The sequence below is a fragment of the Pleurodeles waltl genome, chromosome 12 (assembly GCF_031143425.1).
Source record: "Pleurodeles waltl isolate 20211129_DDA chromosome 12, aPleWal1.hap1.20221129, whole genome shotgun sequence".
Lineage (NCBI taxonomy): Eukaryota > Metazoa > Chordata > Amphibia > Caudata > Salamandridae > Pleurodeles > Pleurodeles waltl.
Window position 1 is genome coordinate 494,605,701 of NC_090451.1, and position 25,610 is coordinate 494,631,310.

At 45.7% G+C, this 25,610-nt stretch overlaps 1 protein-coding gene across 1 annotated transcript in view; it reads right to left on the minus strand.

The window, feature by feature from the left end:
* CDH16 (cadherin 16) overlaps positions 1-25,610 on the minus strand; it is an 841,291-nt gene that overhangs the window by 392,116 nt on the left and 423,565 nt on the right. The window contains exons 12-13 of the mRNA XM_069217207.1: positions 23,953-24,203; positions 9,248-9,381 (exon numbers count right to left, since the gene is read on the minus strand). Coding sequence (XP_069073308.1) covers positions 9,248-9,381; positions 23,953-24,203 — 385 coding nt within the window. The remainder of the gene's footprint in view (positions 1-9,247; positions 9,382-23,952; positions 24,204-25,610) is intronic.

Genomic DNA, 25,610 nt, shown 5'->3' on the forward strand with positions numbered 1-25,610 from the left:
TCCCACTCTGTCACCCTGTCCACCTTGAACTGCCATTACTCCCCTTCCTATACCCCATTGAACAATGCACCTGTGATACCAAGAGACTGGACTCTACCCTGGACTTTCCTCCACCATCAGCCCAACACCTTGCACATCCCCCTCTACTTATGAGCACCTAAATAAACACCCTTGGAACAAATACCAATCTGGAGTCTTTCAAATGATTCACAAATGTATTAGTACAACATTATCAAATCATTGCAATGCAAATGTACAGTGAAATATACTTTAGGATGACCTTTGGTGGGCAACAGTACACATAGCAGGAGCCAGAGTGGGGCACAGAGATCTGAAAATAGAGATTCCAAAGGGAACAGTCAGTGGCCATAGACATAGGGAAATAGGCTGCCTTGTACAATGTCCAGCAGATAACTGAAATGTACAGTGAAGTTACAGTGTCTTACCTGTGTGTCACTGGAAGTACTGCAGAATTATATTGGGTCTGTTGTCCACATCTTCTTCCTCTGCATCCTCTTCCTCACTGTCCACATACTTCACCGCTTCCACAAGACCATCTCCAGGCACATCCTCCTGCAGAAAAGGCACTTGGCGTCTCAAGGCCAGGTTGTGCAACCTGCAACGATGATCTGGCACACCTTCTTGGGTGAGTAGTACAGGGATCCACCTGTCAGATGTAGGCACCGGAAACTGGCCTTCAGGAGGCTGAAGGTCCTTTCTATAATCCTCCTTGTATGCCCAGGTGCCTCATTGTAACGTTCCTCTGCCCTTGCCCTGGCGTTCCTCACTGGGGTCAGTAGCCACGAGAGGTTGGGGTAACCAGAGTCACCTGCAAATATCGAGGGATACCTCTTAACCACACACTCACCCTTAGGGACAACCCCATACCCATACACCAATTTATACTGGGTGGGGACCTTTGGCTCACCTATTAGCCACACCCGGTGCCTCTGGAGCTGGCCCATCACATATGGGATGTTGCTATTCCTCAAGATAAAGGCATCATGCACAGAGCCAGGATATTTGGCATTCACATGGGAGATGTACTGGTCTGCCAAACACACCATCTGCACATTCAGAGAGTGATAGCTTTTTCTATTCCTGTAAACCTGTTCATTTCTCCGAGGGGGGGGACAAACGCCACATGTGTACCATCAATGGCACCAATGATGTTGGGGATATGTCCCAGGGCATAAAAGTCAGCCTTCACTGTGGCCAAATCTCCACCTGGGGGAACACAATGTAGCTGCGCCCTGTGCTTCAGCAGGGCAGACAACACTCTGGTCAACACATTAGAGAACATTGGGTGAGACATCCCTGATCCCATGGCCACTGTTGTTTGGAAGGAACCACTTGCCAGGAAATGGAGCACTGACAGGACCTGCACTAGAGGGGGGATTCCTGTGGGCTGGCGGATAGCTGACATCAGGTCTGGCTCCAATTGGGCACACAGTTCTTGGATTGTGGCACGATCAAGTCTGTAGGTAATGATAATGTGTCTGTCCTCCATTGTTGCAAGGACCACCAGGGGTCTGTACACCGGAGGATGCCGCCATCTCATATTCTGCCTCAGAGGTTGAAGTCTATGGAAAAGATCGGTGAGCAGAGGGTCATATTCACACATCTATTGCACTAATGATGATTTGTTTACTTTACAGAAACAGCATGTGAACTCGAGAGTCAGTTGATGTGCCAATGTCTGCTGTGACGCAGTTAGGTGCCATGCCCTGTGCACCCCCTGAAATGGTGGCTGCCTGACCTGTGAGGAAGGACAAGTGGAAATGAGGTAATTGCACTCGCGTTGTGTGGCGTCGTGGTAGGCGGTCGATGACCGCCGCGCAAAATCGCGTTGGTTATCATTGGGCCCTATAGGTTCCAGGACCCAATGTCGATGTACGCCGGCGGTGATGGTACGCACCACTATGGACGTCACTGCCATTTTCTATCTAATCACTCACTTGCTACCTGACCTTCAACAGGAGAGGACCTACACTGCAAGTGCTGCTGTGACCTCTGTCTGGAACCGACCTTGGCTCATGTGTCTGGGGAAAGGGCCCCTGCCTTCACTGCGGAGGAGTTGGAGAAACTGGTGGATGGGGTCCTACCCGAATACACGTTACTCTACGGTCCTCCAGACAAACAGGTGAGTAAACTGTGAGCCTGACGCGTGGGCCATGAATGTAAGGATTGCTGTGTGTGTAAGCCACATGTAGGGGGGGTGCAGAGGCGTCCTGGCCTGAGTGCAGCATGTAAGGCGGTCAATGTATGTGCATCAGGGGATGGATGGGATCTGGTGGGCAATGAGTCTGACGGTCCGCACAGGTGAATAATTCCCTTTTCTGCTGTCTTTTCCCTCCAGGTCAGCGCCCATCAGAAAAAGGGTATTCGGTGTGCCATCGCCAAGGAGGTGCAGACCCTGTGGGTCTTTGACAGGCGGAGCACCCACTGCCGCAAGAGATGGGAGGACCTACGCCGCTAGGCAAAGAAGACGGTGGAGGCCCAGATGGGGCTGGCCTCCCAACAAGGAAGGGGTGCCCGTCGCACCATGACCCCCCTGATGTTCTGCATCCTGGCGGTGGCCTATCCGGAGCTGGATGGGTGCTTGAAGGCATCACAGCAGCCACAAGGGGGTGAGTACAGAATCTGAAACCTGACTTTGCACGCGTTAGGAGGGACCTGGGTGGGGGATGTGGGCTGTGGATGCCCCTAGGCTAGGGCCAACCTGGCAGCGTAGGTCCCTTGTTGGGCAGGCTCTGTAGCACTACTACCCCAATAGTGTAAGTGGCATCTACTACTGGGCAGGGTCCTGTGGGTTTCTGGTGTACAGATGATGGCGTTAGGCAGTGTACCCCATGGGCTGGTGACTGTCTTAGTAAATGGTTGGCCATGGCCTAGTACATAGGGCTGCTCCCTGTGTGTTGTGTACGCCAACGGTAGTGGTGTTGCTGGCATTGACCAAGTGTTTCCTCTGTCTCTTCACCCCCCTTTTTGTTTTGTCACCTTGTCCTTATGTGCATTAGCATCATCTGGCGGAGGAGCAGAAGCACCGGCGACGGAGGGAGCTGCATCCCACATGGGCCTGGAGGCCGAATCCACTGAGGGGGAGGGCACCAGTGGGACGGAGGGCGAGGGGAGCACCATAACAGGGACAGGAGGGGAGACCACAGACAGCGACTCCTCCTCCGATGGAAGCTCCCTGCCGGTGGCGGACACCTCTGTGCCCAACCCAACAACGGGTACAGCCGCCACCCCCCCTCCCAGCACCGCCCTCCCAGCAGCCCCTTACCGTGTTTCCTGTGCCCACTCACCCAGGAGGGTGGGCATCTCCTTCACCCCAGGCACCTCAGGCCTTGCCCCAGTCAGCCCTGCTGCCCTCAGTGAGGCGGTTATTGACCTCCTGAGATCCCTCACTGTTGGGCAGTCAACCATACTGAATGCCATCCAGGGTGTCGAGAGACATTTGCAACAAACAAATGCATACCTGGAGGGCATTCACTCTGGCGTGGCAGCGCAACAGAGAGCATTTCTGGCTCTGGCCTCAGCACTGGTGGCAGCACTTGTCCCTCTGTCCAGCCTCCCCCCTCCAACTTCCTCCACCCAGCTCCAATCCCCTCAACCCCAGCCTATCCCAAGCACACCTTCAGACCAGCATTCATCCAAACATAAGCACCACACTTCATCTCACAGGCACTCACACAAGCACCATACCCATGCAAACACACCAACATCCACTGCCTCCACTGTGTCCCTCTCCTCCTCTTCATCCACCTCCCTCCCAGTAGCGTCTACACTCACACCTGCATGCACTACATCTTCATCCACTACCTCCATCACCACCAAGCCCATCACAACACACCCCTCACAAGCAGTCACCACCCCCACAACCATGCACACGCCCCCTGTGTCCTCTCCCAGTGTGTCTGTGACCCCTCCTCCCAAAGTACACAAACGCAAGCACCCACCCACCCAACAGCCATCCACCTCACAACAGCATCCAGCCCATGAACCTTCACCCAAACTCAGCAGACAGACACCTCCTACAACCACTCCCTCTTCCTCCACTCCCAAACCCTCTCCATCTTCCCATCCCAGTGTGTCTAAGAAACTTTTCCTGGCAAACTTTGACCTGTTCCCTACCCCTCCCCCAGTCCTTCCCCTCGGGCCAGGGTGTCCAGAACCAAGGCCAGCACCTCAGCCCCCAAGTCGGCATCCGCTGTGGTACCTGCAAATCCCAGAGGATCAAAGGGGGCACCCATCAGGCCAGCCAGTGTGCCACCGACACCTGCAAAGGACCAAATCATTCCGCCACCTGCCAAGGTGAAGAAGGGGACAGCAAGTAGCAAGGGCAAGGAGCACGAGCCACCCAGCAAGGCCTCCTCCAAAACTCCAGCTACCAGAGCCAAGGTCCCAGCAGCATCTGCCAAGGTGAGGAAGGGGCAGAAAAGCCAAGCCAAGGCACTTCAGGCGTCGGAGGCTCCAGGTGAGGGCCTGGTGGCCACCATCAGACCCGACAGCCCCGCCACCTGTGCCGCCACCTGCACCACCACCACCTGCACCGCCGCTGCCACCACTAATGTCAGCATCACCAGTGGGCAGCCATCCGAGGCTGCAGGAGATGGGCTGGTGCCTCCCTCCACCACTGGCAGCACCTGCACCACGGGCAGCACTGCCAGCATCCCCGCCGCCAGCACCGCCACCTGCACCGCTGACAGTAGGACCATTACCAGCAGCAGCAGCCCGTGTGCGTCCGTCCGAGGCTGCAGGAGATGGTCTGGAGCCTCCCACCACCACTGGCAGCACCCCCACCAGCACCGGCACTACCACCAGTTTGCAGCCTTAGTCGCCGCAGGATGGAGTCTGGCCCTGCCTCCAGGGAGTATCATGCTTCCTCGTCCCTGCAAATCTCGTCCCTCAGACACCCAGGTGAGGGAATGTGAACTTCCACACCCCAAGTGCTGCATCACTGGGCACAAGGCCCCCTCCAGAACCAGTGGAGAAATGCATCCACTCCCACAGTCCTTGGCAGGATGTAGCACTCTGGGCACAAAGCCCCCTTCAGAACCAGTGGAGATATGCATCCACTCAGCTTATCCTTGGCAGGATGAAGCACACTGGGCACAAAGCCCCCTCCAGAACCAGTGGAGAAGCCATCCACTTGAGAGACTGTGGCCTTGCACTCCCCAGGAACAAGCAGTGGGCGAACCACCCACTTGAGAGACTGTGGCTTTGCACTCCCCAGGACCAAGCAGTGGGCACCCCACCCACTTGAGAGACTTGAGAGACTGAGGCTTTGCACTCCACAGGACATCGCTGTGGGCATGGAGCCCTCTCCAGGAGCAGTGGCGTTATTCCATCTTCTGGCTGAGGTGCCCCCCCTTCCCCATCCACCTGAGGTGCCTGTATGTTTTAGACCTGATGCCCCTGAAGTGTTCTCTCCGTATTGAGGCAGGAGTCAAGTGTGGGCTTGGCCCATGATTTTTGGCCCAGTGGCCCACGGACATTTGCAAAGGACGATGTACGACCTTCTGTACATATTGTAAATATTTGTAAATACTGTTTTTATATTTGTTACGTATATCTGCCTATTTCTAATATATTACTGATTGGACTCTATTCCTTTTGTCCTTGCGTTCTTCCAGGGGGTTACGGGTAGTAAATGTACTGTTGCTGCATGTGTTTGTGCGTATGGTTTTGTGGGTGAGGGTGGGGGTGTTGCGTGTTGCATGTGTGTGTCACTCTCTTTTTCCTTCCTCCCTCCCCTGTGTGCTAGGTGCAGTACTCACCGTGGTCGTCGCCGCCGCCTTTGATATTCCTGGTGTATGAGGAGGTAGACCAGCATGGGCAGGACCTGTAACTCGGGCTCCATGGCGTCCTGGTTCTTTGTTGAGTGTTGAGAGGTGAGTGGTTTCCCTTCCAAACATTGTTTCCGCCGTGCTTTTGATGGCGTTGGTACTGCCCCGGAAAAGCTGGCGGGTTGGCAAGTTGTAATAGGGTGGGCGGTACATTGTCATCCCCCGTCTGTTGGCGGTGACCGCCGCTGTGTTTGTTGCTACCGCCGTGGCGGTCGGTTTGTTAAAGTGGCTATCTGTGTTGGCGGTTTCCGTCGTGGTTGTGATCCTATTTTTTTTACCGCCAGCCTGTTGGCGGTATTACCACCACTTTATCACCTACCGCCATGGTTGTAATGAGGGCGTCAATATTTTTCTGTCGCGTGGCCTTGTTAAGTGAAAGAATATTAGCAGGTCATCAGTGCACAATGTGAGAATGTTCGCCCGCTTTCTATCTGACAACAGTGGCCTTCAGTTACTGTGAGTGGGACATAAAGCTAATACAGATGCATACTCATGCGTTCTTCCGCAGCGCTCTGTGTTGGATGTGGTGCCAAGGCTCTGGTGCTTGATAAAAGTGCCACACAATTTACAGATAATGAGCGCCTCTCAGCTGCATGTACTGAGAGTCATCAACCGTTGACATACAGTCAGAGAGAAAGAGAAAATGGCTGAGGGAGAGAGAGTTGAGATAGAGAAAAAGGCAGGCAGGAAAGAGAAACAAGAATAGAGAGACAAGTGAGTGACCAAGATGGAGAAAGAATGAAAGAGGAGACAAAAGGAGGGGAGACAGGAAGACTGGAAGAGAGGACACTGAGAGGCCGGGGTATAGAGAGAGAAAGAAGAGATTGGGTAAGAGAGAGATAATGATATATATGTGGTTAAAAATTATGTAGAAGCGCATGTTTATCTATGGTACAAGAGTGCGTGCGCCCATATGACAGGGAAGCTTTGTGAGTGTGTGTGCTCCTCAGATAAAAAACATTTAAATAAACCATCAATTATTGAAAAGTCTGCCCGTCCTAACACATTGGCTGAATAAAAGCACCCTGCTCCTCAAAACTCCCTATACTTGGTCACCAAGTGAGGCCCGCTTTACAAGCAGCATATGTATATCGTGGAGAAACATTGCGTGGTGTGAAGGAGTGCCGGTGGGGGGAGGGAGGTGGAAAGCTTGTGAACAAACAGTCAAAGAGAGTGTGTAAACCCCACTTTGTAACAAGCACAACCAAGATGATAACATTGGGGCGAAAGAGGGGTTGGTGCAGGAAGCATGGGCTTCCCTAAGACAATAAGTCACAAAGAGGGCCTTAAGGCAGTGGCTGGCACTTGGCTGCTCCGAGCTGGGCTCCCTTCTAGCTGGGAGTTCAGGAATGCTAGTGTTTCGAGCAAAAGAAAGGAAGTGGTTGTGAACACAATGCCCTCCGCATCTACATATTCACATTGGTTCAACCCCCTTGGAGTAGCACACGTGATGAAGGTCAGTCATTATTACAACAAATTAAGATGCGGAGGACGGGAAAGAGGCTGACGTGAATAACATGACATTCCTGCACTGACAGAAAGCAGCTGACAGCCCTGTAGCCGAAGCAAGGAGGGAAGAGGAGGGAAGATGAGGAGGACGGGAAACATCAAAGACGCAGATGCAAATAACACAACAATACTAAAAGGCGAGCCAGGCAAAAGAATCAAATAGTGTGCCAAAATGAACACTTAAGCACACCGGGTGGAACCATACTGTAGTTAGTCCCTGCTCTCTGGGTGACAACTAACTAAAAGGAGGACAAAAAAGAAAGATTATCCACTATAAAGCAAGCCTTTCTATAGAACAATTCAAGTTACCAATGTTGGGGCAGATATGCTAATATGAGGAATTTCTAATGATTTGCAAATGAGAAATATTGATAAAAGAAACGAATATTTGAAAATAACATGTATGAGTAAAATGTGCCCACGGGGAGTGCTCACCATGCGTATTAACAAAATGCTAAATAATGAAAATATATATTAAAATTTGTACTAATATGTCATATTTGAATGTATAACCTATGTTTTATGATAATTCATGTTCTTAACTTAGCCATACTGGAGGCCTGGTCTTCGTTGGGCTTGCTTGCTCAAACGTGGAGACGCGAGGACTGGAACTGGAGGAAAGAACCTTGAACTGTACAGAGTTCAGACAGAGCTCTGCTAGAAAATTCTGCAGATGTACCAGTGGACAGGAGATGATGAGGACATCTGTATCGATGTAACCACCGAATACCACCACATGGTAATATTGATATGTGCCACCCTGTGCCACCCCTTTTAATGTTGTTCCCGTAAACCATTCTACAAAGTGTACTACCCAGGGTAAAAGTGTTTCTGCACAAATAACACAAAAGGCCCCGTTCACAAAGGCAGTACATAAAGTGGAACTCTTTTATAAACTCTTACATACGTGTGTCAATTTGCTCCAAAACGTCTAAAACGTTAAAGTAAAATGGGGAAATTCATAGAACCTTCATATTGAATTAATATAAAGGTAAAGGACTATGCCTTCCTAGCACTTTTACTAACAGGGAATAATGGTGTGTGAAATTCACAAAAGTGCTTTTGTGTAATTATGTGAAAATTCGGCAAATTGCTCATAATTAAGTAAAATGCAAATCTGTTAAGTTTCCTTGTGTCAATGTTTTTTGGTATAAGGAGGTATTTAAACAAAGCACTGCAAACAAAAGCCACTCATGCTCTGTTGGTCAATTGCATTTGCAGTTAATATTTGTTTTGAATGTCGAACTCCGATATAATTTTTGTGACCACAAATGGTTTGTAATTATGCAAAGTGGCATAATTATGTGATTTTCAGACTTTTCCATAACAAGTTTAATGAAAAATTCGCTAAATTAAGCGAATCACAAGAGTGTAATTTGAATTTCGCCCAAACTTGGACATTTCAGGACCGATTCACGACATTTAAGAGTATGCAGAATATTCTCTTATAGTAGTACTTCCCGATCTTATAAACGCGTCAGTGAATCAGCCCCTAGTTCTGGCTCAAAATCCGGTCCTTCATTAAGGGAAGCTGACAAGTGCAGAGACCTGGGGGTGACACCAAGTGAGTCATCGGCTCGTGTGCAGACCCTGCGTATTCAATTGCGCGAGCTTCAGAAGGCGCGAGCTGCCATCAGGCCGTTAGATTTCAACGGCCTTTATCCAAACAGAGACTGCCACGCTGAGCGATGGCACAGGTTATGACGAGCCCCTCCAGAGGAATGATGTCAATAGAGTCAACCTATGAATTAATAATGTTTTACAGCGCAAAGTCCTTTGTGTGTGCTTTTATCATGCATTTATTAGACATTTAAATTGCCTGGCCTCAAAGGGGGCCCGAATCAACTGCCAGTAGATCAAGGAACGGAGTCGACTAATTATCTTACCTTTTTCCTGTGCAATAACCTGCACAATGTAGATTTCCTCTCCGCTCTCTCGGTCCAGCACGTGCCGAAGTTGGATCTCTCCAGAATGTTCATCGATGGAAAGCCACTGCTTGGAATCGTTTTTCAGAGAGTAGCTAAAATAAGAACAGATCAGGTGAACATAATATGGAGTGCTTCATTTGTGCCTGTGGTTGCAGGTGGTACAGTAAAGCATTCGTTTAATTTGTGCCTGTACTTGCAGGTGGTAGATAGGGTACAGCATTCGTTTAATTTGTGCCTGTGGTTGCAGGTGGTAGATAGAGTACAGCATTCGTTTAATTTGTGCCTGTGGTTGCAGGTGGTACAGTAAAGCATTCGTTTAATTTGTGCCTGTGGTTGCAAGCGGTAGCTACTGTACAGCACCCGTGTAATTTGTGCCTGTGGTTGCAAGCGGTAGCTACTGTACAGCACCCGTGTAATTTGTGCCTGTTGTTGCAGGTGGTAAAGTACAGCATCCGTTTAATATTTGCCTGTGGTTGTAGAGTACAGCATTCCTTTCAAGGGACCAGGGCTTATTTTCCATCATCTGAAGGAGAGAGAGAGAGAGAGAGAGAGAGAGGAGAGAGAGAGAGAGAGAGAGAGAGGAGAGAGAGAGAGAGAGAGAGAGAGAGAGAGAGAGAGAGAGAGAGAGAGAGAGAGAGAGAGAGAGAGAGAGAGAGAGAGAGAGAGAGAGAGAGAGAGAGAGAGAGAGAGAGAGAAACTGCAAGCCATAATGAATAAGATTTGAAGTGCACTTAAGTGGAAGAAAGAGGAATGATGCCAGAGCATGTCCATTGGTGCGGTAGGTGTAGTGGTGTTGGGGTAAAGAGGTTTGAGGGGCCCATCGGGCCCTGACTATTGTATTTCACAGTTCAGAAAGTGGCTTGTCAACCCTTAACTGCACTAGGGTCCATGACACACTGGCTACGTCCCTGGGATGAGGTCGATTCAAGGCTAAGCAACCTTGCTCATAGGTAATGCCAGCATTTGCATCATTTGTGGGGGGGATCCAAAGACCTAGGGATTCCCAGGGCTTCCACACTTATGTTCTATTTCAAATTAAGCAACCGTACTAAATGTTTTCAGCGTTTTTTCACATTGCAAGGCACATGTATGCTTTAATAGTTTGGGTGGGTGTAGGGGTGACAGGTAACCTTTTGATTACTTCAGTCATTTCCATAAATATACATACAAGCTAACTATCCTGTTTATACTTAAATAGCATGCTGAGGGTCTGCACTCTTATTGTGTACAAAAACCTTTAAAGTCTTCTTAGTGTACTTCCTACTAACAGGGGTGGCCTCATCATATGTCAACGGGGGGGGCAAAAACGGGGATGGGGGAAACATTAAAAAAGGAAAATCTGCTTATTAGTTCTAATCGTTGCCGCCGCCTACTGCCACATCATTCTGCCTTGCTTGTCGCTCCTCTTCGTCTAGTATCCCAGCATTCACTGAGACACCAGCACAAGCACCCCAGCAACCCTGAAGCTACTTTCATGCTAAATATAGCATCAAGGCAGCGTCAGGTTTGGTCTGAGCAGCAGTGAGGGTGTCTGTGCTGTTTCTCCAGTCCGACTGTGTATGCAGCCGGGTTGGAGAAACCTAAGTGCGCCTGTGTGTTTGGACACCCAAACACACATGTGCACTTAGTGCATTCTCCCCTCCTCATCCCTCCCACCTCCTGTGGCCCAGCCTCGCCCCTCCCTGTACATGAGGCTGGCTGCGCCAGCAGATGAAAAATGATTAATAATAAAACAATAGCAAGCTTCCGTTTTATTTTTTACCTTCTGGCTCAGCCAGGGGCTGAAGCCCCTCTGCAACTGCTGTGGAGCTGCCCCTTCAAGTAGGCACTATGTGTCACTCAGAAAGCAGTCTGAATGCTGCTATCGTTGAATACCGTCACATATTGATCCAGGAGAAGAGCAGAGAAGGGGGCAGCAGGGTTGTTAGTTGCGGCTATACAGTCAGAGCCGGTGACATTAAAACCGGGGGACCAGGTTGAAGTCCTGACCTCAGCTCAATATCCTTTGATTTTAGCAAATCACCTAGTCTCTCCCACCCAAAAAATATGTGTATTGTAACCTGAGGCTCATGTAAAAATCTCAAATGCCAGTATTCCAGATTTGGACGATATACAGCCATGAAAAAAGTGATGGGCTCTGAGGCCCTGGGTTTGATGACAGTATAATCTTGGAAGTGTTAGTTGTTTTAAAAGTGTACAGGTCACAGAATGTTTTGCCTCGCCCGTGATAAATCTATATCTAGCGAAAATAAAACCTGGTAATGTTAATGATGGAAATAGAGATGTGATATTTCTCTACAAATACCAACATCATGTTTTTAGGCCTCCACTTTCATTTCATAAATCACTGCATGGTTGGGTGTGTAGCCTTTATCTCCTTCTCTTGAGACATTTGGACTAACAATCCGAATAACAAGTAGTAAAGAGAAATTAAAGGGCTGAATACATGTTGTCCACACTCATAGAGTGACCTGTCAACACAGAGAATCATTTAGACTTTGGTGGACGTGGGACAGCCTTCCAAAATAGGCAGATGCCCTGCCTGCCAAACTTGTTCTTCCTCACCAAATTTAGAGGTGAGGCACCTCAAGGTTTCTGATGGTGTAAATTCTACTGGCAAAAAACGTTAACCTCATGACTCATCTGCCACCAGGCCACTAGATCACAGCGATGGTCACCCTGCTCTATTTAGAATGGGGAGTCCATTACTGGTTTTCCACGAAGACCTGACATTTGATCAATGGATGTCACAGACAGGTGAACAATCAGTGGACTACAATCACAAGACAAAAGCTTCATGTACATCAAGACCATAGAAGTTTTCTTATAAGAAACATTGGGGGTTGTTTCTATAAAAGGAAAACAAATGCTGAGCATGTTGAAAAAACATGACAAACTGCTCGGCATTAGCAATGATAAAGGTGCACCCACCACCAGAGGATGGATTTTTGTCACAGAGATCTCAACCAAGAGGGTGGGGGATCTCTAATATGGCGACCCGCCTTCCACTATGGGAGTAGAGAAAATAACTTACATTCAACTGGAGGGCAGATAGGCTGTCAATCAAATGCTATCTGATCCCACATGTCTCACATAGGTTAGTATTAAATAAATGTAGGTACTCTAAGTTTATAAAAACACACACAAGAAAGGAATATACATGCATAGTACACTTTATTATCTACATGGAGACGATCTTTGGTAGAAGTATTATCTCCACAAAGAGGCCAAGAATTGAATGGGTACTACTTCAAATGTCATATTGTCATCATTGATGATAAAAATTAAGATCTTTATTTAAGGTTTAGAGGCTGGTCTGTCCAATTGCTAGTATGGAGGAAAATCCACTTCTGCCATACCAGTAGCTTCTCCACCTCTTCTCAATTAAAGTTTTTCTGCCATTCTTGTATTCTTGAGTTTACAACTTTGAAGGTGATGCAGATGGGTAAAATCCACTTCCGATGAGTAACTACCATGCTATGCCTTTTGTCTAGCTATACTGCCAGTGCCAAATTTGACTAGAGTTTAGAGAGTTCCCATGAAGATCATAGTTTTACTGGAAGACGGCTGGATAACTGAGTAAACAAAGCATAGATTATGGGAACAGCCACAGCTTTGGGGGTCTAATTGAAAAAAATCATTGTATTTCCTGCAGAGTTGTAAGACATTGGGGAGGTAGCAGGCATAATAAATGTGGTTATCTTTCCATATTGTTATCATATTTCATTGTCTAATCGGGCAATGACTAAATGGCTTTATATGATATCTACTGGAAAACAGCGGATTCCAATATCCCACACCATTTTCAAATTCTGCTGCATCTTCCACATAGTGGTTGGCTCAAGCATCACACATTATAAGGCAATGACGATGAGGCTATCCAGTAGGCTACATGACAATCAATGCAGCAACCTCAACAGGATTGACACAAAAACATGCAGAAAGGTGAAGAGAAGTCATGTAGCCTTCTTTTGCCATGCTGCTTGAATCTGTATCAACTGTCCAGTCCAGATCCAGCAAGCTGCCTTACTCCTGCTTCTTAGGAAGGAACAAATGTCTCTCTTAAACCTACAGTCATCCACAGCTAACATTCCAGATAATGCCCCCCAACAGGTAATCCCCCTTTTCTCGTCTGCAACCTGTACCTTATCCCCTCTTCTGCTCTCCTCCTCTCTACATCCACCTTTTAAAGCAATATGTCGTTTTGTTGATCTATAAATCATCATAAATTCATGTATACATTTGAAGAAATATATGTGTGTTCTGTGCATCATTGCAGTAGGAGAAACCTCATAAAGAAGATAGCTGAAGAAGTTGCTCGTGTATGAAACCACTACCAATCCGCATATCAGTTATTTAATCAGTCTCCCTATTGACTTTGCATATGGAGTCTTTCTAAAAAGATAATGTGTATTGATGGGAAAAACAATGGCTGCAAAAGCAATGGCAGGCAAATGTGTCTAAAGCCACAATCACATGTGATGTCACAATTGTAGTGTATGAAATCAGAATAGTGAGACCTGCTCTTCCATATCTGCTCCAAATTACCTAATATACACGATGGGTTATACATCTACCCCAAAAACACAGAATATATTGAGTTATGACAGCTTTTCTTAGAGAAGTTCATCTATTTTGTGAAACAAATTGATTTGAAATATAGGAAAAGATCACAAAGTTTTAAGCAACAAGGTCTTTTTGTGAGATAATCTGAACTTTCGAAGCATCTTCTACACAAGTGTAATTTGATGTATCTCCCCTCGCAAGTGATGAGCCGTTGATGTGGAAAAGCTGAACATGGTATGCACTTGCATACAAAATGCTTGTAAATTACCAGCACAGCACTGTTTCAGAGCAAACATTTGCAAAAGCTATGTAAGCAATTCATTTGTGTATAAAATGCTCCCTCTTTACTGGTACCAACCAACTAACTCTGGTGAGGAGCTGTTAGAAATCTATGAGGTTAAGTGCCACCCTGGAGCAACATGTGGGGATTGCATCTGGGGCATTTGTGATCAGCTAGGGCTCGACAAGGTTGAAAATGAGATCATAAAAAGGCTGCTTGCTGTACCCAAGTCCACCAGCTGCTACATATGTCATAGGGAACTGGGACTGAGGTATATAAGTGACTTTGTGAGGCTCCAGCCTCTTCTCCTGCTGCTGCAGACCAAGGGGGAATCCACACTCAATCATGCAATCATGCATGACTGCTTGACCATGGAAGAAATCCTTAAAAACCCCTGGATTGCATACATACTCAAGATCAGTAATTGGCTCTTTCAATTCCTGCCTAGCTTTGGTTCTGCCGATCCAGAGAGTGAAAAGAGGCAGACGATCTTTCCAGTACAATGTTTACAAGCTGTGGAATTCTATGCCTACTACCTTGCAGACTGCTAGATTGGAATTGCCATTCCGCAAACAGCTAAAGACTTGGCTCTTCGCACAATCTTGTTGATCACCTGGCCCTGATGGCAGATGTTTAACATCGTCACTGCTGTGTAATGTGTAGCACACTATAACACTGGGATGCCCTAGGGAAGCTATGTGTTCTATAAGTGCCTAACACAATACAATATAATGTATTTATTACTGCATGTTCAGTTCCAGTTGATCATATCTTTCCTTCATTTTATATTGTATTTATTTTATACAGGAATATGTACGTCTGTTTATGATATTTTTATTTAACTGTACTTTTATGATTTAACAAAAATCGAAAAAAGTATTGATTGAACTCTGGTGAGAGAAGAATGGGTATATGCAAAGGTCAATCAAGAAACTCTGTGAACTAAGTGAAGGTCAACATTCAGGCACTATTCAAAATTTTGCTCATCCTTAACGTTTTTCACATCCCTGGGACAATGAGGACTTTGCTCAGTTTTCACAGTAAAACGGAGTTCTGTTCCATGTATGCCTCAAACATGTCTACTGTGTGTGCTTTAACTCTGAACTTCACCATATTAAACTGATTACATGATTGATATGCATGTTGCTTCTTATGATTTTTATTTGTATTCTTTACCAAATTAAGTACATTTTATATTTAGCGTATGTTCAGTTTTATTTGAACGTATACCTTGATGTAATGCTTGATCTGGCATTTTTGATTATTTAGAAATAAAAATATGACTTCTAATATAAATAGATTTAATTAATAAACAAATCAGTCTACAGAGAGATGTTTACCAATATGATTTCCCCATTCAACTATATATGGGGCACTCCTACAATAGGGATATTGGCACCTAAATCTTTTGAAATCTTTTGGAGTTAGGGAATATCTCCATATACGTGTTTTGAATATTTAAGTGGGTAAGAGAGGTCTATCCATTCATGTGAATCCAATCAAGTGTAGGTTCTGCCGGACTGACATGGCAAAAGACAGCTGAAAGAACTAAACAGCAGGAAAGGCCAAGATCAGCACACTGCAAAAGCTGAAGTGAGCACTGGCAGTGCCTATTTAAGGCACGTTCTTTGCCACAGTTTTGGGCTGATTATTATCCTAAACATCTGAAGGGTTGGAGCAGCGCTATCTGCTGCCTTAGAGAGTGGTAAATAGTTGCCTGCCACAGACACCTTAAAAGCACGTGCTGCTTCTGTCTGGAAATGTAGCAACTTTTGTTGCTCCCTCAAAAGAAAACCAACTGAACATAGCACAATAACATACACAAAGCAACTTAAAAACAAACATAACACGGCACAATCCAACAAAACAGTAAAAAGAAAAAACACAACATAACGACCACAGTGCAACACAACACATTGCAATAATCTAGCCAAAAATACCTGGCAACCTACAAAATACGATACGCTGTATCACCACCACCAAAAATGCCACACATCCCCTGTACTCCATTCGTTTCTATAGAGAACAGTGAAAATACAACACATTCACTTTCCTCAGTTTTTTGATTTTTTGCTAAATTATTAAAGCAATATGGACAGGTACAAATATCTGGTTTAGCTATTTTGCAAGGAAGAATCAGTGCAAAAAAAAGGCATTTTGCACTGTGCATATTATATGGCCTGTGGTCCAGTGTTAGGTTTCTGTGCCAAGTTGGAACAGTGAAAGAAGGCCGGGACGCAAGGGCTTAAATCAGACTTTTTTAGTTTATTTGACAGTGATTTTAAATCGAAGTGCAGCAAAAGGAGATATAAGTCTTAAGTAGCCCACACCCTGTAGTGCTGTGCAGTCGCCTCAGCGCGCAGGAAATGGTGTTTTTATAAATAGCTTTCTCATTCGGGGCAGCTGAGGTGAAGGTACGTTGCACGGAACACTCAGTTCCAAGTTCACCCCCTTTCTGTTCTGATTACCTTCAGCATTATTAAGTTAACTGGCTGCCAATGCTGTTACTGCGTAATACGTAATCCCTCCTCACCCTCGCGGTTATGGCTAATGAGATCCCCAGGCCTGTGAATAGGCCTGACTCTGTACAGCGAGAGAGCTCGGGAAACACGCTAGTAACAACGGGAGGCTAATGGGAAACATCTCAGAATAAAAAGAAATGCTGTCATTTTGACCCTTTATAGGGCCATTAAGGGCGGTTGCAGTGTTATGTCCCACTCACTGGGTTATCAATACCAGAGGCACTGGTAATTCAGGGGAGGAATACTGCAGGATCACGCAATGTTCCTTGAGGACCCCATGAGAAATGGAGAATTATCTGGGGAACGGGCATACCACAACCAGTTCCCACAGGTATTCATATTCAACTCTCTGGACTTGCAATGTTTCCATGAAGCGTGTAATCCCAACAGATTAATTCCTTTCATCCACACAATGGTATTACCTGCCCAGGCATAAAGAGTACCGATGTTATTTGTGTGCACGGGGGAACATGCTAAATTGGATAGCAGTCCCTTAGAATTTAAGGAAATGCTCTAACTCAAAAAGATGCCCCCCCTGCAAATTTGGTGTTAGGTCCCTAAAAAACACGCATTCAGACCTCTTCACAGAAGTGCAAGGTCCATGGACCAAGCCTGGACTGCTTGAAGCATCAGCTTCCAGGCGCTTGTTGTGTACCCCACATTTTGAGATGGGTGTCAGTCTCCCAGGCATCAACAAGCAAGAATGTATTCATAAATCAGACAGGACTTTAGCAAAATCTGGAATGTTCCTCGAAGGCCTTTTCTTCTGCAAGGCTGGACGATTCTGGAGACATTACGCCACATGTCAGGTACAAGAATAGCCCTATCTGCCTCTGCAAACCTTGGCCCATATTTACGACCCTGGTAGCCTCACTCTCATACCACGTAATGTGATGTAAGAGCTATGCAACTTCTAAGGCAGAATTATGAACCCACGCAAGACCACCTTTAGGTGGCCTTGCGTAGCTTCATAAATCTGCCGTCACGCAATGCACTAAAAATCACTGCATTATTCTGCATTCCAGGTGCATTGCGTGGATGTTCCCAAGCAAGTCCCATGAATTTTGACACATTCCCAGATTTACAAGAAGTTGTAAACCTGGGAATGCACCAAAATGCTATGCATTTCCAGGGGGAGCATGACAAGGAGAAATATATTTATTTCTTCTCTTTACTTTCTCTTTCTATGTGTGCTGCATTCTGCAGCACACATAGTAACAGGAATTTGCCTCCGGTGATTGTTTTTGTGCAGGAAAGTGTCCCTTCCTGCACAAAAACAATCCTGCCAGAATGCAGACACCCTTGCATCATGGTGCAAGTGTGCCTGCGTTGGCACTAGGCAGCAATTTGTGTGCCAACACAGGAGGAAAGGACAGAAATGCACCATATCTGGTAAATATGGTGCATTTTGTCCCTTTTAAATTGGCGTAGGGCAGCGCAGTAGAAAGGCTTGCTGAGCTGCCCCCCTACGCCAATTCCTTGTAAATATGCCCCCTTGTGTCCTATATGAGGGCCTGAACTATTACACACATGATAAGTTGGTATAATCATTTTCAACACAAAAAAATCATTATGGCTACTTAACTGGTCCTTAAACGGAAGGCAGACCATCCAGTACCGACACCAGCACTTTAGTGATACCTTCAAAAGGGCAAAACCAGAATTTCAATATTCCCAATAAAGACAGTAATAGTTTCTGTACTTTTCCATGATATTGACTGGTATTGGCTGATAACTTGATGGCACATTAGGGTTGAACCTAGATTTTTTCTGAAGTAGGCTCACATCTCCCTATTTAATACGTATGTCAATCCCTGGTCCCATTGCTTGGTTAATGATGATGAAGAAAGCTGGCCACCAACTTTGCTACTATTTTATAGGTGCTGCTTAGGACAAACACTAAATGCCAACACTGACTTCAAGGAGAAAAGTGTTTGTCCTAACCTCACCCAGACATTGAATGAAACTGTCTAAATGTCCCTTATTATTTCCAACAGCACAACCATTACTGAGATCACTGCTGGTATCATCCTCTTAAATATGGTCTTACGTACCCTCGAACCTAGACAGAAAAAATGCAGCAAATAATTTCTAGGAGAAGTTTTAGTTTCCATTGCTCTAAGTGTTTCAGGCTCTTCCACGATTGAGTAAGCCTCCTTCCCAATATTCAACGCATTGAGTACTCCTGAGTAGTAGTACTCTTGAGCTGTAATACTGAGTTTTTACTTACTGATGGCGCATGCACTATAATATAGTTAGCCTAATTTGCATATCCATTTTACACAGATGCAGGCCCTGGGACTGATTAGCAGTACCCAGGGCACCATCAGAGTTTGGTATCAAATTAAATGTTATAATACATCCTACAAATTACAATTGTTGGATTTAATATAACTAGTTCAGGTGCAGAGTTTTAAAACTCTGCCTGAAAGTTGCCAACTTCAGTTCTGTAGTGCACTTCTCTGATTGGCCAGCTCTGGCGGCATGGCCAGGCTGCATTGATGAGGTGTGAAGTGTCCTGGGCTGAACACAAAGGATGTGCCTGGGGGGGGAGAGCTGCCTCAGCAGATGGTGAAGCAGGAAGAGGGCAGTGCGGCCAAACTGGTCTTCAAAGGCAGGGAAGGACATTTGGAGCAGCTCAGCACCTCCTTCACATCCTGCAACCCCAGACAATTAGATGCCCTCTTGATTAGATTAGGAGAGGGCAGGAGAGGGGTGTGTTTAGGATTTTTAGCCACACCAGTGGGTGGGCTCAGCCAGATCTAACCTCTAAAAATCACTTTCAGCCATGTTGGATTTTTGAAGAATGTTGCTCCCTGGGATTGATTTTTGCCACACTTCTCAGGAAGTGGTCATCGAAGAGGGAAGGAGCCTGCCTGTGACTGGATATCCAGGACCCCCCTGCTTTCCACCCAGGAGCAAGAATAAATATGGCAGAGCTGCACCCACACCTTAGATCCCTACAAGGAAGAACATCAGAAGAAGAAGGTCTGAACTGCTGAACCTCTGATCTGCACCTGGACACTGCACTCTGAAGGACTGCACCAGCTGCACACTTGGGCTTCACCACTAAAAGGACTTAGCCTGTCTTCTACTGCTTCAAGAAGGGACCGCCTGTTTGCTACAGGTACAAAGGAGCTGCCCAGAGTCCCCTGCATCAAGTCCTGCAAGCAGAGCCCAGCTGACCAGCGTCCAGTGGCCATTTGAGGATTCAGGACATTTTGGAGTTGAAGAAGTGCATTCTGGGAGATGTAGTCCTAGACCCCAAGAGGCAAACCAGAGCCTCTGAACCCTTGGCTGGTGCTGTGGACCACTTTCCTGAATCAAGAAACACTTCTGAAAGTAAGTGCAACAGTGTACCTCGTGGGTGGCCTGAACTCTGGACTTTTTCTCTTTCCAGTGTGACCTTTCTTTAACCCTTTGAGCGCTAGTTTCTGCTATGCGCTAGAAAACATAAAATCTTTAAAAATTCATATCTCTGGTTCCCCTTATCCGATTCAATTTTTTATTGTGTTTTATGTTTTACTTATTTACTGTTTTGTGATGTTTAAATGCTTTACACACTTGTCTCCTAAGTTAAGCATTCTCGCTCGTTGCCAATCTACCAAGAGTTGAGTTGGGTTTATTTTATTGAGACCTAACTGGACCTAAGTGGGGGTTAGTGGCTTATTGCTAGCTGTAGGTACTTACCTGCCCTTATCAATAATCCACTTTCCAACACCGACACCCAGGCAGACTTTCAAAGCAAACATGAAAGGTGGCTGAAGACCTGCAGGGCCTGAAGACCAGGGTCTCACCAGCACCATGAGATATGCGGGCTCTGTCTTACATCCCTGACTCTGGAGCCAGATTCTGTTACCCAACCTACATACATACTCATGTGTCGTAATGACATCAAGCTGGTAGCCTGCGCCAAAAAGTACATAGATTTTTTCAATAATACATTTGAGAAGTTTGGCTAAGTAACGCCCATCAGAATTCAGAATTGACAACGCCAGCTCCGACTACTGTCTTGGGAGTCATGCCACTGTGAGTTTCTAAATTGGAGAATCACAGGCAGACAAACCAAGATTAACATATTTCCAACTTCACAAAATATCCAGTGAGTAAACTGCTTAAGTGACAATAAAGAAAAAAAGAACCAAGCTTGATTTTAATCCAGGGTCTTGTCTCAAAAATGAATGTACATGCCTTAAATTGAATACAGCAGGGAGGTAGAAGGCAACAGACAAGGATCAAAACAAAAAAGAGAGGAAGAGTGGCATAGAGAAGATGCAAACGGTGGAGAGGATGGATACACAACTCAAACCAGTGCCAGAACAGTGACAGGGGCATCAACCTTCTCTGTCTGGAAAAGGACTATAAGAGAAAGCTTGAAAATTCCTCAAATGGATCCAAGTCTTCACACTAGGTGAGACAAGGTGACTTTCGACAGAGTGTCAGAGAAACTCTTGAGGTACTGGGCTGGTGTTGCTGACAGCCAGTCAATAAGAGGTGAGGGGACATTTCCTGAAAACCTGCAACAACTTGTTTATGTAGGACTGTGAATCTGCTTTGCCGGGCACAATTGCAGAAGGACATCTACCCAAATACCAGCCCAGCTATGGGGATCTGGAACAGAAAACTGCCCAGGAGGGGGGATTGGCTGAAGGGATGTTTTAGATGCAGAACTGAGCATGGGCGTGGTTCTCCCTGCAGCTGCCTATTGTAGCCAGGTGCACAGCACCAAAGAATCCAAGTGTGACTATTACCTGTGGCCATACCCACCTAGGAGGGACATCATAGAAGCTAACCTTAGTGCCAGAATGGTCTCCTCAAATACCTCCTGTTGAGCCTGGTAGGATGTGCTAAAAATTCTAAGCCTTTGTTCACACACAACTAGAACGGGTGTTACAGGAGTCAATCTGAGTGCTAGAGTGAGACTTCTTGGCTAAACCTGTGAATCTGGCATGCTGGCCCAACAAACAAAAGGTTGACCGACTCTTGCAGTCATCTTTGTACTGTGCCCCTGAGAACTATGACACACGGTACTGCTACCCATCTCCTTTGACACAGCCCCTTCCCTCACACCTGAGAATATCATCAAGGCCAGATGCAACTATTTGAGGTATGAAGTATAACTAGGGTTTTTGGTTACAGTTAAAACCAAATACAAGCAATAAATCCTGAACCAGAGACGGAATATTAACTTTTCAATGGAATCAATGTTCAATGGAATACTGAATTTGAGTGCACTTCTACTACTCTGGTACCCTGTGTTGTTAAAGCAGTATAATTGCAACCCTTATATCTAATCCCTTTACTATGATTGTTGGTACCACAATGCTGTCCTCAATGCCCATGGTAGGCCGCCAAATGTGTTCTTGTGTCTATCCCCTAGCTCCCAGCATCTACATTTTTGAAGAATGACCACCCTCATCTGCATTCAGCTTAATGATTTCTGCATGCTGCTGTGCTGTATTTAATGGCAACCTATATAGCCAATAACTGCATAATAATTCTTCAGCAGGCGTCTTCCATTTGACCAGGAATAGCAGGGAAGGCCCAGCGAAGAAGGAGTGGTACATTTATTAGTTCATTTCTTTTTTTGTAGTTTGAGACAAAAGACAGGACGATGTAACACTGGCTTTCAAAACCGAGCATACAATGACCCACACTGGTACATCATGCACAAAGTAGAAAATCCTCTTTCAGAGAGTCCTTACATTTGCCTAAAGAAAAGAGCCTCAGGATGGTGCATTAAATAGACAGGTTCACCCGTTTATCCGCTGCTATCAAATCCTGATAAGGTTCAACCATTTCACCAGCCACAGACATTACTAATATGGGGTGGGACTGGCCCACTGGGAAGGAACGTATGAGCGCTGGAAATCAATGTAGGCCGGGAGGAGAGAGATAATGAAGTTATATGAAACATCAAGTTCAAGGAACGGGTGAACACACGAGATACGGAGCAGGAAGAGGGGAGAAAGAGTTGACAGTAGGAATGAATGAGTGAAAGAAGTATATAAACGCAAAAGTCTTTATAGGTACTGGAAAAACAAAACATTCAACACTCATAACCACTGTTTTTTATCAGTTCTGAAAAATACAACAAATAGAAACTTCCAACATGAATGCCTAGGTACAACTAGTTTTACATCTCTGCATTACTAGTATGACTTATAGGTCTGATTTATGATACAGAAAAGCTTCACAACCCAAACTGCCCTGTAAAATATCTCATCTAGGTGGGATTTTCAGATAATTGTGGGAGAACGCCTATAGATAGCTCTAATGGCCATGGGCAGTAATGTCGTGTATATTAAAATAACCAATATCCTAGGTTGTGCTCACACCTTAGTTAAGCAGTATTCAGTTAGAATGAATGTAGGTAGGCATTAGTCAAAGGAGATCTGACCACGACTTAGGGCTACCTGAGAATGGTAGGTGTGTCAGTACTAGGTAGTCACGTCTTACAAGAGTTTCTTCTGCACAAGCACATGAAAAAGGAGTACAGATGTGTGGTTATATCAGGGGCCTGTGACACTCACTTACTTCCTATGAAGCTCTGACTGATGGCGTGGATGATGAGAATCAGTCCTTCTACTGGCAAACTAGGGTGCAGGATAGGGAGCTGCTGCCATGCAAGGAAGAGTAAATAGGGAGGAAAGAAGATAGAACAGCAGTAGAGATTGAGGAACTATAGAAAAACAACAGTGGAGGAAGGAGAGATGGAGTGTGATGGACGGAAGGAGATGGAGAGGACAGAACAGATATATGGAAACACAGTGAATGCATAAATAAAGTGGAAGAATCAACAGTGGCGTGGAGTCAAAATAATTTTCTAGAAAGAGAAGGAAGGTTAGAAGGAGTGACAATGAACAGGTGAGTAAACGTAAATGCTTCGGAGAAGAGAGAGGAGACGAGGAAGGTTGGTTACAAGGCGAGAAAGAAACCCAGGAAAGTGTCCATGTTAGTGGGAAAGAGTAGGGGGGAGTGAAGAACAGAAAGAGAAGAGGTGTGAGGAAAGGGGAAAGAAAAGTGTGGTGTATCATTACCCACAACAATGGTAGCACTTTTTTTGGAGGCATAACAATTGAACTGTTGTATCACATCCTGTTCCTTCCCCTTTTTAAATATCTTTATAGTTTTGTGTTTTATACCGGTATAACTTTAACCATAGAGTAGTCCGTTTACCATAAAAGTGGCAAGCAATCAACGTCACCTCCTGCCCTTGCCAACTCTTAGCAATGCAACACTCATTCCCTGCTGACATTATGGCATCACTTCACCTCAACAAATGAGCCATTTACCTTAAGGCCGGTGTGTGGGATATGTCTGGGTCAGAGGCCTTGACGGTCAGTAGCACCGTCCCTGGCTCCAGGCTCTCCGGAACCCTGACCTCATACTTGGATTGTGTCAGTACCGGAGCCTCGTTAATATTTCCAACCAAGATGAGGACCGTGGCCGTCGAGCTGGGACCGTACTCTGCTCCCTGCAGCTCAGCATCATTCCTGGCTGAGATGACCAGTGTGTACTCTTGAACTCTCTCGTAATCCAGCTTCTGCAATTAGAGGATTCATGGAGAGAGATTTATAGATTTTTCTAAACACAAATAAAGATCATATGATGGCAATATTGCACAACCCTATTTGCTGCTTATACTGTGCGTTTCAGTACAATACGTTTATATTCCCCCCACAATTAAATTATTAGCCATACATATACATTTTATAAAATGATCTTTTAATATAAATTCATGTTAGATGTTTGTTCTATATGAGCAGTTTAAAACATACGTTGCAGTTATTTGATTATTGATATGTTGCCACATTCATCTCTGAGGATTTATCGGTGAACAACAAATTGTTTTCAGGTGATTCCAAAGTACCGCTCACAGGTAAGAGAAACCTCTGGCTCCTGTAAATACTTTCATGCATTTTGTGCACTTTGAGGAGCAGAGCGAAATATGGTTTGCAGGGTACAGTGGTCTACTCAGTTTCTATGTTTTGGTTTTGAATTCATGATTCAACCCTGTTTAATTGGTCACATAATATAACAAGGTCACAGCATCAGAAGGCTAAAGGCCCATTATCACTTCTCAAAAACAGAGTGTACTATTATAGCCTTATACCCCACTGCCGAGGGTTATATCTGTTGTTAATGGCCCGGAACCGCAGTTATAGGCTTGAGCTGCAGGCGAGGGCCTATAATGCTGGACTCGGCCTTTAACAAATTATATATCCCGAGAAAGAAGAGCTACGGGGCTAGTTAAACCTTCCACCCACTGAGGGTAGGATGTTCTAAATTAACTAGAGAGCAATAGAGAGTTGAGCATTCTAATGTTCTAGTGCTGATAACAACCCTAGTCCCATCGTAGAACAAAGGAAAGCGAAGAACTGGGGGTGTTGAGGGAGAGTAAAAGTGATGGTTGTTTGTGAAACACACCTGATGCATCTCCTCCCTCCATACCATCTAGCAGGTGGGACTGCACATTCAGGTCAGATGAAATGTAGCTAACTGGAACTGTTAGGTGGCAACAGACCCAAGACTTGGATCCTCCTATTCTCATCTGGTCTAGAGAAAGCTCCGAGCCAAGTGCACTTGGGTGACCACAGACAGCTTATAACCTTCCACCACTCTTCACTTAGCCAGTAAGGAAACAGCTATTCTATTTTCATAGTCGATAGCTCTTGTTGTCTCCGTGTGTCACAGGACTCAAATCAAGGAATAGCAGAACTCTACTTAGATTCAAAATAATGGTGCCCGAATCAGGGATTCTCTGATCTGAGCCCTTTGTGTACAGCCAGATCATCTTTCAGACTGTTTCCTTAGTCTCTAGTCGCTCCCCCAGCACCTCCATTTTAAAGAATCCCTGAAGCATTGTAACCATGTCTTTTCACTTAAGAATCAAGTCACTCTGAACCTATTTTGATGTTCTCTACCTCTACTTCCACGTCATGACTGCTAG